This window comes from Diadema setosum, chromosome 1 (genome assembly GCF_964275005.1).
Source record: "Diadema setosum chromosome 1, eeDiaSeto1, whole genome shotgun sequence".
Classification (NCBI taxonomy): domain Eukaryota; kingdom Metazoa; phylum Echinodermata; class Echinoidea; order Diadematoida; family Diadematidae; genus Diadema; species Diadema setosum.
Window position 1 is genome coordinate 41200106 of NC_092685.1, and position 18222 is coordinate 41218327.

At 39.0% G+C, this 18222-nt stretch overlaps 1 protein-coding gene across 1 annotated transcript in view; it reads left to right on the forward strand.

The window, feature by feature from the left end:
- Positions 1–18222, forward strand: part of LOC140236138 (ATP-dependent RNA helicase TDRD9-like) — a 42194-nt gene that overhangs the window by 5040 nt on the left and 18932 nt on the right. The window contains exons 2-17 of the mRNA XM_072316112.1: positions 4120–4262; positions 5454–5599; positions 6317–6538; positions 7532–7654; positions 8240–8320; positions 9669–9827; positions 10186–10292; positions 10630–10743; positions 12014–12156; positions 13061–13165; positions 14084–14181; positions 14791–14922; positions 15685–15847; positions 16300–16363; positions 16726–16837; positions 17568–17621. Coding sequence (XP_072172213.1) covers positions 4120–4262; positions 5454–5599; positions 6317–6538; positions 7532–7654; positions 8240–8320; positions 9669–9827; positions 10186–10292; positions 10630–10743; positions 12014–12156; positions 13061–13165; positions 14084–14181; positions 14791–14922; positions 15685–15847; positions 16300–16363; positions 16726–16837; positions 17568–17621 — 1966 coding nt within the window. The remainder of the gene's footprint in view (positions 1–4119; positions 4263–5453; positions 5600–6316; positions 6539–7531; positions 7655–8239; positions 8321–9668; positions 9828–10185; positions 10293–10629; positions 10744–12013; positions 12157–13060; positions 13166–14083; positions 14182–14790; positions 14923–15684; positions 15848–16299; positions 16364–16725; positions 16838–17567; positions 17622–18222) is intronic.

Consider the following 18222-nt stretch of genomic DNA (forward strand, 5'->3'; position numbering starts at 1 on the left):
TAACACTTCTAAAGAAGTACATATAATCTGTTCCTGCTTATGATGCAATAACCAATAAAACAATACTATGATTAATGAAGCATGTGTGTGGGCCATCATGTGAGAAGTTCTGGTAACTTTTCTTACCATAATAATACTGGCCTCTCCCCTCATTTGACTCCACGATGACGGGCGTGCTACCGGACCTACAGGTGAGATCTCACCCTCATAGATAAAATGATTCACGGGAATAAATCAAACACAGTTTGGTTAAAACTATCAGCACTGCATACTCTATAACTGTAGTGAGACCAGTCTTTAAAATTGCTACAGTACTCACTTACGGGAGCCATTTTCACGTTTATTTTATAAATTATTATTGGGATTTTAAAAATGGGAATATCATTTAACAAGTTAGATGCGATCGAAAGAAGTACAATGTATCTTTGATAATTTCGTTTCCACTGTTTCAAAATAATTACGTTTTTTTTTTTCGTGCTTGTTTTTTGTTTTTTGCTTAAAGTTTTGTTGTTAGTTTTATTCAACCGGTCCTTGAATATTAAAGCACTTTCTGTTTTGTTTGTGATCATTTAAATGTCCATGTGCATGCATACATTATACCGTACATGGGAAACTAGCGTCGGCATGAACGCAGCTGCCATGCACGGGCAGTCGGACATATTCAACACAACGGTGTTCACAACGGGATTTTAGGTACCGGCATACAGTCGCCAAACCAGGCAATCGGAAATCGGAATATTAATTAACAATAATTAGAATTAATATTTTATCGATCAGAAATATTCATACCGTTCAAATTTGCCATAATTCCACTGCAAAGTGCATTGGTTACTTCGTAGGTGTGTTGCTCCATGATGCGTGTATTGCCAATGACAGCACAGCGACTTTCACATTTCGCGCGATAAATCCACGGGAAGACGGACAACCCACAAAAGTAGACGGTGAACTAGGGGTATTTGTACACGAGGAATCCGTTTATCGCATCTAGAACGTGCGGTTCGGTACCCCTAAGCCCGCAAAGTCCCGAGGAAAAAAAATCGTCCGCGAAAAAGCTACCGATCCTGATTTTCGCGGACGCAATTTTTCCGCGTTTACGAAGATACCCTCGTTTGTGCGGACGATCCGCATTCTCGGACCAGCGCCCCTACTGTTTACTCACGTTAAATGCATGTTTCTATTACAAAAGAATAGTTCGCCACACTGGGTCCATGGAGACCACTTGCGATAAGTCCGTGGAACAAATAAATGACACTTTCTGGCGCAATTCCTGACCGTCGGGCTTCGTCGTTGCAGGATTCAAAATGGCGCCTTGACTTATGCGCATGCATGACCGGATGTGCTCCAGAGCGAGCGCGTGTGCGTTGAAAGTGTCGAACAAACCTTGGCGTCTGCTACACAATAACCGTGGTATGGAGCTCAATGTTCCTCGCCCGACCAGACGCCAGCCGCCGCCAAGCCCAGTACAGTTTATAGCTGTATACTAGTAACCGTGCGTACGCTGCTTGAGTGTAGCAGCACGGTCGACAGCGCGACCTTTTGAAAGGGCATTCACATCACGTGACCACCCGATATCTAAGTTTGGCCTGGCGTGAAAGATTGTGTACGGTGTGGACATGCTGGATATGATGATCAATTTTGGTAAGTTTCATTACGTACATTTGAATCATCAGATGTAGAGTAAATATTGAAGAGTATACTCGATGAGTTTGAGGTGACAAAAATGATCGTAAGTATCAAAAGTCAAAGCTATCATGATACGATTACGTCGCTCTCCTAGTGATTGGTGGTCGCGCGCGTACAGCCCTGTGTTACGACCAAAATCACTCTGAGAATGATCGCACAAAAAAAAACAATCAACTAATGTTCAGGCGGTTTATTAACAGTGATATTGTGGGTACAGACTCGTAATCGGTTTTCACATCAGTACAATAATGATCAATAAAACAATTATAAATCGGTAGTAAAATCACTTACAGCCAAATTTGAAAGCAAGTAATCCTTTGACAGTGTCCAGATACGATGTTCGATGCACCGATGAATGATCCTTGACGCACCGATGAATGGTTCCTCCGACGTAACTCCAAAGGCACTGGTTGCAATAATCCACTTTATAAATCCAGGGTAAAGTCCACGATAAACAAGGTGTATGTCCACGGCGAAACGTGCAAAATCCAAACGTTATGACGACCACGTCCAGTTGATGCGTTGAATGATGATTCACTTTATAATGTCCAGCAAGGAATCCAGCCCGTCACAGCTTTGCCGTAATAATGTCCGTTGACACTAAAATATGGAGTCTCTCTCCAATGTAGGCAAATTAATTCTCTGCAGGCAAAATGTCTCCCAGGCCTTATCTCCACAAACACAGTTTGTATAGCAGGTCAGCAGGTAACACAGGACTGACTATAACAAGTCGCTTCAGAGCCAGAAGTGACGTAACTCTCAGAGCAGAGGTGTTGGGTACTCTGCCTACCTCAGAATTTCTCCAGCTTATATATTCATTCACCCCTTTCTAGTACATTCTGTAATTTTCTCCAACCTGGGGCTACATACCTGAACATACTAGCAAGTCCAAATTCCAGGAATCCTGGATGACTCACTGCCTAATATGTACATAACATCATTGCCAAAATTAACTACCAATCACATTGGGTTACAAGGGCAGTGCCTCACTCAGCCAGCACTTCCTAGAATTTTCTGGAATGGGTTAAATCATTCTAGATTGAGTGAGCTATAATGTATTTCCTGTCACATGCATACATGTACTGTAGCTACATTGTATACCATGTAGAAAATTCTCCACTGATCTGGTCAGCCTGTATGTACTATATCTAATATCATATAGAATGTTCTCCATTAATCTGGTTCACCTGTGTACATACACATTAAAACAACCATGCATACAGCCTTGATACATTGTACATGTACATAACTACTTGTGTGTACATTTGTGACACCTGTCGCGACGTACCATGTACAGCGACTGGGCTGTGTATAGTTAAGCTTAATTAAGGTTTCTAACCTATAAACAATGACAATCAACATTTTGGGGTGAGATAATGAGAAACGTCTTATGAAATATGAAACTTGAAAGAGCATGTATTGTGATGTAATTCCAAGAGGAAATCAATTCATGTTTATTTGATGAAAATCGGTTTTGAAATGGCTGAGATACCCAAAACAGAGCAATCCTTATAAAAGGTGAGACCCAACTTTTATGGTCGCTTTGTTTTAACGTTACTTTGTTTTGAATATCTCAGCCATTCCAAAGCAAATCCAATTTTCATCAAATAAACAAATTGAATTGCTCTTAGTAGAGCTAGAGTGGTATGCTCTGTAGGCCCTACTATTACGCAAGTGTTTTCTTAATTGATATCTCACAAAAAGTTAAAAGCCCAATCCTCATCTCCACCAATACTATACCATCCCATAAAGGTATCTTCTTGAATAATGTCATCCCCTATTCTACTGAAGGTCAAATTGCTGTGTGTGCGATTACCAGTTGCATATTGAAATCATGTGATTTACAATTAATTCCATCCAAAACCATTAGGAAAACAAATCAGTATCTACTGCAAAAGTGGAAATTTTTCGGCATTTCATGCAATATGAAACTAGCACTGGAATAAGAACATACAAATTTTTGCTTGGTATAGAGTCTACTACTATAAACATGGAAATTTTTGCAGTGTTGAAATTTTCGCGCATTTCGCACAACCAGAAACTAGCACAAAAATAAAAGCACTTGAATACTTTTCCTTGCCATATATTCCAGTGGTTGATGTCTTGATTCCGCGGAAGTAAAAACATGAAAAACTTATCTTAGCCGGCTGAGCATGAAAATTTAGTCGCACGAAAATATCCAGTTTTACAGTACTTATGCCATTGCTACTTTATGTTTTGATTCTCCAGAATTAAAAACGCACAAATTCATCTTACCAGACTGAGTGTGAAAAATTACTGGTGCCAAGAACCCACTTTTTTAGGGTATGCTTGAGTGGGTAATGGCCACAAACTAAAGTTTGATTGCCAAATACCATGCTTGCATTAAAAAAAAAAATAAAAATCACAAATTTATGCTGCTTTTTTTCTGCCCATTTTTATCCATATATCCATCAGAGCCACGTCTCATTCGTCGTCTGCTGCCCAGAAGGCTTATGCGGAGTCCTACAGACAGCAATGGGAGAATGAGCAGCTGGAAGACGAGCTCCCAGAGTCGAGGGCAGAGCAGGACAGACCATTACCAAGCAGTGCTATGTCAGGTGAGTCCATACAGGCCTTCAAGCATCATATACCAAGGTCATAGATCCCTCCAACAGGCATCACAAAATTTTGCATGGTTGAAGAATAATGTCTCCAAACATCTTGTATACATATGAAATTTTACAGTAAATACACCTCAGAGTTCAGTGGCGGATCCAGAGGGGGGCGCAATAGGCGCACCCCCCTTTATTTATCGTTAAAAACAAAAGAAATAAAAAGAAAAAAATGAAATGAAACCCGGAAGTGGCACCAGAAATATTAGTTACGCCCCCCCCCCCCTTTACAGAATTCCTGGATCCGCCCCTGGAGTTTGTAAACAAAAGATGACAGATTGGCCCCATGCCTTGAGAGAATATGTGACCCGCTACAACAAAAGGATCCGAAAGTCGGGGGAGGACAATTTTCCAAAAATGGCATGATATTATTTCCGTACTCTTCTACTTTAATTTCATATATAGCACAACTCATAAAAGTACTCGGTTGCGGAGATATCGATGATTTTATCAGCGCATGTCAAGTGGTTGAGGAAATCAGAGTTTCGAGAAAAAGTTTCGAGAAAAAAGTTTCAAAGTTGTCCTTCCGACGCTATCATGGTCATGGGGAGGCGAGACAGCTTTCACCGCCCGACAATAGAAGGCACGCTCTTAGCGACCTCCGCCATGTTCAGTCAAGCTTGGCGCCAGCGGTCTACGCACGACCAATCGGTAATCAGGATGCCACGCACTGACCAATAAGATCGCTCCTTCGTTGCTAGGGGTGGAGTCTAGCTGCGGCGCTAAATCCAAATCTTCGGACACGTTTTTCTTACATTGAAAGTTGGAAAATCATGGCCCAGAAAAACGCTAATATCTTGCCTTTCCTTTGTTCATTTAGCTTCGAAATTTCGGCAGATGATGGACAAAACATTAGACTACAAAATTATGCCAAAACAGAAATTTGATTGTTTTGACCAATTTTGATGATGTGACTTCAAACTCGATTTTCTCGGCTACATATGTTCCAGAATAATGTTGGAATTTCTTTGGGATCTGCATAAATTCCTTCAAAGTTTAAATAAAAGTGTTGGTTTTCCCTTCCAGCATAAAGAAGTTTTCATTTTCTCTTGTTTGTCACAACAAAAGACATGCAGTCATAATTTCACTTTGGATTACTGCTGCCATTCTTGCACATCGTTTCTTTCTGCCACATAGATCTCGAGAGCATGAGTGTCATGTCAGGAGCTCAAGCCATGTTGTCGGACATGACTCCCCCCGAACTGGCCGTCCAGGCCTACGAGAACTACAACTTTGACCACACCTACAACATGCAGCTGCCCATCACCAGGCACAAGGACCAGGTAAGGTACACCGCATTCATCCACACTGGGAAGCTTTTACAGAACTTTAATTAGGTTTGTGAAAGTTATGCCCCTGAAGTACCCTGATTTCACCATCCACCACAGGTGCTTTGGTCTATGTAATACACCAGCAGTGACTTTAAAAGTCATTTGTACCTTTAGAACTACTCGACTTAAAAGCAAGGACCAGGAAGAAGTCTTTGCAATAAATGGATATTCTTTCCAGCCAGTCAGGCCAATCTATTAAAGTGTGGCAGTCCAGGTACAGACAGCACACGATCCAATACGGGTGACGTGACATTTGCTTCCGAGACAATTGCTCCGGTCTTATTTTCTCCAAAGTCTTAGGGTCAGGGTTGGGGTTGTGATAGAGTTTCAGGTTTAGTGTGGTGTGAGGATTAGGATTAGGATTAGGGTTATGTTTGTGGGTGGAATTCCATTGTTTGGCCTAGTGTGCAGATAATTCATGGGAACAATTGTTGCAGGAGTAAATGTCATGGAACCCCAAAAGGAGTGCATGGTGGCCCATAATTGCCATATCACATTATAAATTTGTGAGCTCATTGGTTTTTTTGGAGGGGGTGGGCTAAAAATGGACTGAAGTGTGACTGGTCTTCACATATTTGTCAGAAATAAGTAATGCAGGGATCACTGGTGCATCATGAATCTCAGGCCAGCTGACCAGTGGTCAAGAAAACTCTCATCTCCCGTTTGCAGGTCCTCAACACCATTGAGGCCAACCAGGTGACCATCATCCAGGGCTCAACGGGATGCGGGAAGACCACACAGGTGCCGCAGTACATCCTGGATGACTACGTGTCCAGGGGCAAGCACTGCAACATCGTGGTGACCCAGCCGCGCAAGATTGCCGCCATCAGCATCGCGAGGCGAGTGTGTGAGGAGCGACACTGGCAGCTCGGCAGCCTGGTGGGGTACAGGGTGAGTTTACTGGTGGGGATGTACCATCTTCTTTAAAGGTAGGGGATACCTTTTACAGACCTCCCAAAATGCAGCAAAACATTAAATATGAACCTCAGGGGACTTGTTTAAGCCACTGCTGAGAAATTTGGAAGTCAACAGTTATCTACAATTTGAATAATGCACAAAACTCAACTACTCAGTAGTTCTGTGTGTCAGCCACATTTTTAAGCCTTTTTGTTGCAGTCTTCTGTATTTTTTATCTATAAACACAAATCTAAAAGTATAAGAGCTGATGTAATAACATATAGAGTGTGTGGCAAGAATGTTTATAGAAATGTTTGTAAGTTTTAATGAACTTTCTTCACAAAATATACATGATGGACACACATGCAGTGCATGGGTCTGCAAAGGTAGCCTAGTAATGTACTGGAATTTACGGTGAGCCCCGAAAAAAATTCAATTCAAAATCTAACGGTCAATAAAAATGTACTAAATATAACCTTCCACTTTCAATACTTTATGGGAGTTTCTAAAATGATACTCTCTTCAACATACCACTGTATTTATACAACTCTTTATTTGAGGCATGCAAATGGGATTCCCTACCTTTAATGTCTCTTCTAAAGTGCTTCTCAATATCCATACAATTCTACATGTTGGAGGCTTTTCCAGTCTAATGAAGCATCCCTATCAGAAATCCAACTTGGATCAAGCATATCGATTTTGCAAAGATATGCAGCAAAGGCACAAAAGCAAGTAAACTGATGTATGATGAACAAATTTTTTGTAGTGCATTACAAGAAAGTTTGATCCACAATATCTAACTTGAACTGAAGTCAAATGCTTATCAGTAAGGGGAAAGTTAGAGAAATCACTAAAGAAGGCTCCTCCCTCAAGAAGCTCTGATACATATGGTTTATCCGTAGAATCAAAAGCACTTTTATTTGATAGTTTGAGGGTGGTTATAATAGTTTGCAACTGATTTTAATGTGATTACATTTTGATTCGCAGGTGGGGATGGACAAGTGTACGTCACAGGACACCAGATTGTGCTTCATGACCACCGGAGTGCTACTTCAGAAACTCATCAACACAAAGGAGATGAGTGAATACACCCACGTCATCCTAGATGAGGTATCTCATGTCGAAATGTACTTGCTTCTTCAAAAATTTCATGTGAAAAAATGTCAGGCATAAGAGTTTGGGGTCATGCTCAGTCATAACTCTTTTGGTACACGAATCGAAGGGTATGTGACATTGGATTAGATACACAGGAATGCTTTGGCATCATTGTAACTTACAACAATAGGAACTTAATTTAGTGCAGGTTAGGGCTCCAAGGTTTATATAATTTTTAACACAGTTCTCCATTTATTGGTTAAGGCAAAGAATAAGAGTTGAAATGCCAGTACCCTAAGTCATAATGCATAAGTTATTAAAATCAGTCTATTTCAATGCAATCAGAGACAAACAATCAGCATCAGCTGTCAAAAGTCAGCACATAATTACAATTTTTTAAATAATTTTTTTTTGTAACTCTTCTTAAAAATTATACAACACAGTCGTGAAACACTGCAAGAAAACCTGTGTGCATTTGGCAATAGTCATTGTGACTGTTGATATTTCAAGATCTTATTGTTGATTTTGATGGGTTACTGCTATACAACCAGACATTTTTTCTTGCATTTTGCAATCTGTACTATAACCTCCTCACATTAGGTCCATGAGAGAGACCAGAACACAGACTTTGCCATGCTGGTAGTCAGGAAGCTCCAGAGAACCAGGTCCAGACATGTCAAGGTACGGCCACACTGCCCTCTTCTAACTAAGGGGTAAAAGGTTATCGATTATGTTTAATGTCACATCTGATGTTTCACTTCTAGGAGACTCACAAACAGGCACTTCCTTTATGATGACAGGATAACAAATTTACTGCACCATCTTTGAACTTAAAGGACAAGTTCACCTTCATAAACATAAGGATTTAGAGAATGCAACAATATTAGTAGAACACATCAGTGAAAGTTTGAGGAAAATTGGACAATCGATGCAAAAGTTATGAATTTTTAAAATTTTTGTGTTGGAACCGCTGGATGAGGAGACTACTACAGCTTGTGAGTCATATGCGTACAACAGTATAAAGAAAATGTAAAGAAAATTCAACATATTTTCACTTTTTGCGCATAATAAAAGAGCACTTGACTTGCCTCTTTCTGAAGGCAGGGGTAATAATATTACCCATAACATTTGTCGGTAACGAGTCGGGGGAATGTGTACTTTTTTCAAAAGATGAAATTTTGTGAAATTTTCTTTATATTTTCCTTATATTGTTGTACGCATGTGACATCCATGTTATTCACACACTGCAGTAGTCTTCTCATCCAGCGGTTACTGCACAAAAACTTCAAAAATTCATAACTTTTGAACGGATTGTCCGATTTTCCTCAAACTTTCAATGATATGTTCTACTAATATTGCTACATTCTCTCAATCCTTATGTTTATGAAGGTGAACTTGTCCTTTAATGTTTCATTTTTATATGTCATGATCTTTGAGAGGAGGTTACTCTGTTTTTATGTTGCTTGAATGTTGTATCATGTATCGGCCCAGAAAAGAATATTTTCTTGTCACATCGAGGTGAGGTTTTACTCATTTGCCTTTTGCTTGTCTTTTAGTTTTCAGAATATATGTTCAAAATGTAAAGAAATGAAATCATTCATTTATAAATTCATCTATTACACAGTCACTATATCAACCCTTGATTAATCAATCTGTCAATCAATCAGTTGATCAGTCATTCATTCATTCATTCAGTCAGTCAATCTAATTGATTCAGTCAATTCAGTCAATTCATTCAAATCAATCAATTCAGTCAATGCAATCAGTGCAATCAATTCAATCAATTCAGTCAATCAATCAATTCAATCAATTCAATCAATTCAATCAATTCAATCAATTCAGTCAATCAATCAATTCAATCAGTTCAATCAATTCATTCAATCAATCAATTCAATCAATTCAATCAATTCAATCAATTCAATCAATGCAGTCAATGTCATCAGTACAATCAATGCAATTAATGCTTCCAGTCAATCCAATCAGTCACTTTAATCAATCAGTTTAATCAGTTAAATCAATTTAACTGTAGGTAATCCTGATGTCAGCCACTATCGAGACATCCCTTTTTGGAGAGTACTTTGCCATCCCAGTCCATGGCTCGCTGGAGATGCCTCCCGTGGTGTCAGTCGAGGGGAAAGTGTTCGAGGTGGAAGAATTCTACCTGGACGACCTGACCAACTTTGGCTTGGTAAGAATTTTGCAAAGTGGTCATTTTTTATGCTGCTCTAAACACTTATTTACTTGACCTGTACAAAAACTGCTCTTTGTACTTCTACTTCTCCAACTGACGGTGTTTACTAATCCACACTGCTACTGCTATCCCTATGACAGGTACCATTACTACTACTACTGCTAATGTTTCTTGAAAATGTGCTGTTTGTAATGAATTATCAATTGCATTTGAGCGATACATTGTCATATTTCAGTGCAACAATGATGTTCATTTACCCCTCTTCATCAGTTCATGATCTATTGGGTGCCATTGCACCATATTGGTGTAGTGGTGCCGTTAATGGTTTCTCATTCTACGATTCCTTACCTGTAAGGTACCGGTGCACCGTCCGGAGATGATGCCAACAATCTACAAGGAGACTTACGAGTTGGCCAAGCAACTGGTCTGCAGCTTCGATGACATTGAGAAGCGGGAGCAAGGGTGAGATTGCTGTGAAGAAATCAAGGAAAAGGAAAGTTGAAAACTGATGGCTTGCTTCATTAGTAGCAACTGATAATGTACATACTAGGGTAGTTTTAAACATCTAAACTTGAGAAAAAAAAAGAGGGAAAAAATGTGAATTTCTGTCTGCTGGTTTTCCCATCTGCAGATGAGCTGATGAAATCTGACACAATCAGTAAACAAAAATGTTGTCAAAAATGGGCTCATCGTTATTGCGTGATGAGATGATCCCACATCCTAATGAATGTGTCAAAATTTGGTGAATGCTAAACACTGGTCTTGTAGACACACTCCTCCTCTTCTTCCTCGTTCACAGGCTTCCAGCCAACTCCACGGTTCAACAGAGGGGCACAGTTCTTGTATTCTTGCCGGGAATTGGTGAGATCGAGGAGTTTGAGAAGCTGCTTCCAGGTCAAGGGTCAAAGGAAAGGTATATGTTGCTCACAGCATGATTTATTTTTAAGAGGTCTGATGTTTATTTAGTATGTTTGGCACTAAGCTGTAACACTAGTGTTACCCCTTCCCAACGTCCACTTTTGTTGTCTATCGTCAGTTGTTTTTCATGGACAGGTGTACAATCTGTGAATTTGTTTTATGTTCTTGTGGCCTCCTGAATAAAACCTAGCTGAAACACTTTTGTGTATTTCGTGATACTAGATTGTGTTTTGGTTCCTGCAGTTGTATGCATCAGAGGCTGCATTGAATTGTTAAAAAAAGTAAAAGAAAAGAAAACCACCCCACACAAACAAATGTAGCCAGTATTCATAATAATAGTGTACATTATTCTGATAAGAGAAACATGATTGCATTGTCTTTTGCTGTTTAGAGTGCATATGATAACCCATATTATCATGCCAGAATTTGTTGTTTGAAACTGTTGCGTTTTCACCGTTACAAATACAGTAAAACTTGGGCAGGCTCATTTTACTTCTTTCATGCTATTTGCATATCCAGGCATGCACAACACATTCTGATTTCAAGTGTTTTCACTGATATTTTTCTTACATTATTCTGATAAGAGAAACATGATTGCATTGTCTTTTGATATTTAGAGTGCATATGATAACCCATATTATCATGCCAGAATTTGTTGTTTGAAACGGTTGCATTTTCACCATTACAAATACAGTAAAACTTGGGCAGGCTCATTTTACTTCTTTCATGCTATTTGCATATCCAGGCATGCACAACACATTCTGATTTCAAGTGTTTTCACTGATATTTTTCTTACATTATTCTGATAAGAGAAACATGATTGCATTGTCTTTTGATATTTAGAGTGCATATGATAACCCATATTATCATGCCAGAATTTGTTGTTTGAAACGGTTGCATTTTCACCATTACAAATACAGTAAAACTTGGGCAGACTCATTTTACTTCTTTCATGCTATTTGCATATCCAGGCATGCACAACACATTCTGATTTCAAGTGTTTTCACTGATATTTTTCGGCCAACATGCTTGAAAGTGGCTGTACACAGTGAATGTCAGATCATGTCAGAGTGAATTGATGTGAGGCTCTTTAGATTATTGTTATTATTATTATTTTTTGGTAATGTTTTCTACTTCAAATGTATGTGATTGTTATGTAATTATCATATTTCTATAGTTTGGCAAGAAGGCTTTTAGCTTTCTAAATTTAGGCAAGAAGTATTTTTTTCCTTTGAAAACTGATGATGTCATCACTCATTCCGCAGATTGGTCATCATTCCGTTGCACTCATCCATCACGACCCAGGAGCAAGCGAGGGCGTTCATCAAGCCGGAGGAAGGTTTCCGAAAGATCATCCTCTCCACGAACATCGCAGAGAGCTCCATCACCGTTCCTGACATCAAATACGGTAGGTCCTGGATGTATTGTTGGTTAGCTAAATCTTGTAGTACCAGACAAAATATGTCACCTTTTGTCAATATGGCATGAAAATCATGGTATGGCAACATGCCTCTGTAAATTTTCTTCTGGTTTGGGAATGTAAATTTTGCTCATCAATGTAACTTGAAACAAATAAGCTTATTGTATGCTTCAAATGGTAGTTGCTGTTTTGCATGAATTTCAGAATTCTAGCACAGTCTCAGAAGACATTACCCTAGACAATGCTAACATATGAGTACATGAAAAAATGACTGTTTATTTATGTAATTTATGAAGGACTTGATGATATGCAGTATTATCTAACCTAAAACAGTCAATGTGATAGATTTTACCCAGTTTCCCAAAGTACACAATCAAGAGGTTAAAATTCTGTAAACAAGAAGTTGAAATCCTAGCCAATAACCCCTCCCCCCCCCCAAAAAAAAAAACAACAACAACAACAACAACAACACACACAAAATGCCCCTCAAAAACAAAGACAACCCCGGAACCCTCAAAATTCTGCCGTGTGAAGACATTTTTCAAAGTTTTACAGTTGAATAGTAGCTGTTCTTATTTGTGAGTGTGTGAAGGTCTGATGTATATTTGCTTTTTATACCCCTGTTGCTGCATGTGACTATACGGCCAGTGCCTCTTGTGAATGAGGGTAATTTTTTTTAATCAATATCCTCAAAAAAACAAAGTAAAAATTGGCAACAACAACAACAACAAAACGTCCACTGTCAACACTCATAATTCTGTTCTGCGCAATTGTCTAGACACAAAGAAAGAAGGAAAAAAGAAAAATAAATTGGGTCTTTTTATCTGGTTGTCTTGAAGATGTAATGACTCAGATTGAAACTAACTTGACACCATATCTATCATCCCTGCAGTAATTGACTTCATGCTGCTAAAGTGTATGGTATGTGATGACATCACTAACTACCAAAGCCTCCAGCTTAACTGGGCATCCAAGGCCAACGCTCAGCAGCGAAGAGGTGGGCGGGGCCATCTGGCCATCATCATCAAGATATCGAATTAAACCCCTCAAGAAAAGAGCTCTTATTGTATTCATCCATTTTTGGACCTTTATGTTTTGTTTTGTTTTGTTTTTTACATGGTACATGATTTCAATCTTACGTCTGTGCGATGTCATAGGATTCAATGTGGTGGGTAGTCTTGGAAACACATTTTTGAGAAAAATAAATTTGATTCTGTTTCCCAGAGCCTCTATAACTGTGAAGACAAATGTTTTTGATACTGTATAAGCTTTTATTTTTGCGTACAGATATTTTCGCAGATGAGCAGGTAATGGAAATTTTCTTGAGATGTTGTTTTTGCAAATTGACACTAGACTATTGTAATTGCACTATTAGGCAAGCATTTGGCAACATTTTTATGTGTTGTTAAATTCAAGACAATGAGACATTCAAAAGTTCCGACAGCCATTCATAATATTTGTGAAAATAACAGCGTATACAGTAATGTGAATATTTGTGGAGTAATGTAAGTTGTGTGTGCTTGCTTGTCTTGGGGTGATTTAAAAGTGGAGCACATACTCTTGTGCTATCCATGTTTCCTTCCGATCAAATATATTCTGTGAAATCACGTTTTGAAATTATGCAGAATAATTTTTTTTTTGCTTTTTTTGTAGCTTAGAAGACAGAGGCAAATAATTTAGAAAACATAGGCAAACCATTTCTTAAAACTTGGCACTCTCTCACTTTCCACCAATTTTGAGCACTGTGTCGTTGATCTTGAATCATTTCCGTTTGTTGTTTTATCTTTTTTTTTCTAAAGAATGTATGATTTAGGGTGAGATCATCAGTAAGCCATATGCATCAGTTTCTAAGATATCCCATAACAGTTTCTTTGTTTTCATCAATACATGTCATGTTTTGTGTTTATGTATACAGGTCGTGCAGGTCGTGTCTCGTCTGGCAGAGTGTACAGACTTGTACACAAGGTCTTCTTTGAAGACTACATCCAGGACTTTGCCATTCCAGAAATGCTGGTAAAAAAAAATCTTCAGAGTTTTGGTGCCACCATGACTAGATAAGAAGACTGCAACAGTTTGTGTTGTCACAGTATGACAAAGATACATTTTATATTGAAAATATAGAGACATTTTCACAGAATTGAATTTTTATGAAAAGAGCATGTTGCTTTCACTTGTTATTGATGAGGTAAATCAAGTGCACTTTCATTATGCTAGAAAAAGAAACGTGTTGAATTCTCAATGTATTTCTTTTGATATTGCCAGCTCACAGCTGCCTGCGGATTCAACCAAAATGTAAAAAATCGTAACTTTTGAGAAAATTGTCCCATTTTCCTCAAACCTCATTGATATTTCCGGCTAAAATGTCTGCCATCACTGAATCCGTATTGTAACTCATTTGGGGAAAAATAAGTGGGACCTGACCCATCTGCAGTGGCCCTGCATCACTGAAAGTATTATAGATAATCTCTCCCCTTTCCCTTTCCCCCCTCTCCTCCCCTTTCCCCCTCCCTCTTTCCCTTCCCCCCCCCCCCTCCCCCTCCCTCATCTCCCACACCAACACCATTACAGGTCAGTAGACAATTGTTGCCAATGATATTTAATTGTGTCTCTTGCCCTCACCAGCGCTGCCCTCTGCAACAGCTGGTCCTGCAAGTGAAGGTCCTGAACCTGGGAGAGCCCAAGGCAATCTTGGCCCTGGCACTGGAACCGCCCAACCTTGACAGCATTGAGAGGACCATTCTACTCCTGAAGGAGGTGAGGCAGAACGAGGACATTTTCAGTTCCATCTTTCAGATGCACTGCCTAGACTCTGCAAGGCACTGCAAAAAAAAAAAAAGCCAAATCTGCAAGTCATGCATTAATATATTGATAAATATTCATCAAGTAAACCAGCTAATTTACATGTGTATTAACTAATAGAATGTTGAATTTGAATCCTTGACCCATTGCTTATTCTATCAGATGTGTTTATGTCAGGGCAGAATCAACGGCAATCAAGGATTTGCATCATGACCTGAATAAAAACAAAACAAAACAAAACAGAAACAGCCAATATTTGTTTTATATACTGAACATATGCTAGATATTACATTGTAAGATACATATATTTTAATACCAAAACCTCACCCATTTCATATCACTTGGAAACAGGATGGTCAGCTTGTGGAGCCAGCGTGCACAGCATTATGATTATGTGTTCGCTATCATGGAAGCAAACACTGTCACTGACATCATCGTTCTCACTCCGTGACCACTCTCAGTGGTCACAAAGACTTTTCCAAATCCTGAGTGGTATGAGCATATTTGGACAAGATGTTTTTACCTCCAATGTCCTTACTGACGTAGGTACGAGAATGAGTATCTAGCAATGTCTGCATTCTGAAATTGCTAGCAGGGCCATCCAGAAGGTTAGTACCTATGATGAAGAGAGTGCCGTAGCTTCTTTATTTGACTCTGCTCTCGTTTCATTCCTTGCCGCAAACATTGTTACAAATTGGTATGTTCCTGCTTCTGCAGGTTGGAGCGTTGACAACGTTGCGGTCAAATGTTGCGAACCCCCACGATGGTGACCTGACCTTCGTGGGCCGTGTCCTAGCAGCACTTCCTGTGGACATCCGAATTGGCAAGCTGCTCATGCTGGGGCATGTGTTTGGTTGCCTCAAGGAATGCCTTGTCATCGGTCAGTTTTTAGAATCACTGGTGTACACACACACACTTTTATTTAAGCTACCTGTGTACAAATCATAGAAGCTTTTCACAGTTGATGGTACATATGTAACAAATCAAAACTACAATGCTTCAGGTTAGTTGTTGCTAGTGTGGAAATGTGACTTCAAGAGCAGGTTACCCTTTTGTGCCACCTGCTTTGTAAGGGTCCCATAGTCAATATTTTCCAAGAACAAGTCAATATTTAGTGATTTACTATACTTTATGGATACTACAATGTATTTTAATAGAGAATTCTTAGGATGTTGCATAGTCTTGGTAGTTTAGTATGCTCGTAATCCTGTCATAGCCAGTTTTATAATTTTGCATGTCATTTATTGTGTCAAGAACCCTTTTTCCTTACTTACTTCATATTTTCTGCACACTCTACACCATTTCTTTCATCCTACAATCTTGACACTCTAGGGGCTGGTCTCTCCCTGAAGAGCTTCTTCTCACAGCCATACAAGAGGGCTCTGGATGCATACAAGTAAGTGTGTAGCTTCAGGTGAAAGTGTTGCTATTTTGTGATCTGTGTTCTTTGATAGTTTTGTGTGTTCCTCTTCGTGATAATTCATCATTGCAAAGTAAGTGCAACTCTACATGTATTTTCATTTGATGCAAAAGACAAAATTAAAATTTATTTGCTTTTTTATCTCATAGTTTCAAAACACAGTTTTATGACACAGATGTGCACAAAGGCTTGGTGCACAAAAGGTGTGAATATATCTACTTTTACAGGAAGTCATATCAACTTACATAGAAATGTATTAAGTCTCTGTGTAAAGTTATCATCAAATCTAGCCGTGATCTGTCTTTCCTGTTCCTCCCTACACCCCATCCCCATCCTAGGTCCAAACTGAAGTGGGACAGGGGAAGTTTCAGTGACTGTATCGCCATTGTGAATGCCTACTGGGAGTGGGAACGGTGTCGGGAAAATGGCTACTTTGCACGTCACAGAAGGGTATGTCTTGTGCCAGATCTCACTCCCCGTGCTCTGTCATGAATAGCTTCTCTTTTGTAATTTTATGCAGTGCATTTTTTTTTTCTTTCTTACTTTTCTCTTTCAGTGCTTTTTAAATGCTCTAAGGGGTGTATTTGTATTCCACTAAGTTCTGCTTGAAGAGTGTTTACATATTGATTGTTTTGACTGTTTTTAGTGTGACCACGTGTTTCTCAGATGTCATTCCTAATATGAATAGGTGCCTGACTCGTAACTTCATCCATTGGTGCTTATCCTGTCTTTAAAGGATTGAAGTGTTTCGTTTTATTTTTTACACGAAGACGTCACAATGAGAAAATCTGCAGCCGTCTCCTCCTCCCCCCCCCCCAAAAAAAGAAAGAAATGGTGTCCACCCCACAATGAATTTGATATCATGCATATTTGCGTTACAACCTACTATATTGTGATTATACAGTATTTTGACATATCTGGGAAAATGAAATCAAACAAAATAAATAAACAAGTAGTATGAACTAACAGAGCAAGTGATGTGATGAGAAAACAAGAGTTTGCCTGCTGTTACCTTTCAATAACATTTGGGGGGGGGGGATGCTCAGTTGGGCTTTGTGAAAACTTACATTTTGAAATTATGTTGTCCTGTATTCATCTTCAAATTTATACCTGAATGAAATGTGTTCTTCCGGTTTCTGCTTTTGCTGAGTTTTCATCGTGTCTTCTCTTGCTATGACAGGCAGAAAGAGACTGGGCAGATGAACACATGATACAGCTGAACCCACTCAGAGAGGTACGGGAATCTAATTCTCCTATGTGTTCTCTGCCTGTTTGTCAGTCTGTTCCTGTGTGTGTGTTTTTTTTTTTTTTTTTATTTTAGCTCTCTGCTTCTGAAACATCTTAGCGTATGGTGCTGTTGGCCCTTGACAAAAAGTAGTTGTACTTTTCATCACTTGTCAGCAACAAACCAGAAAATTAGCTTGTTATATTTGGTCACTATAAAAGCTTGAGTGAAATTATGTTGTCCTGTATTCAGCTTCACATTTATGCCTGAATGAAATGTGTTCTTCTGGTCTCTGAATGTGTTCTTCTGGTCACCATGTTCAATGTAACTTCTGCATGTAGAGTAATATCAAATGAGCTGTTTCATTAAGATAAGACTGAAAAAAAAAAGAAAAAAAGTTTCTGACCCTGTGGATATCTTAATTAAATCCATGAAACATAACAGCCTATGGACTCTTAAAAAAAGCCATTTTTCTCAATTGATCATAATATCATTTTGTATGGCACTCCTTATTACATGTGTTGACAAGAAAAACAAACAAACATACAAATAGGATATCATGCACAAAATATATGGATGATTTGACATAGTCTATGCCAGAGTTACATGA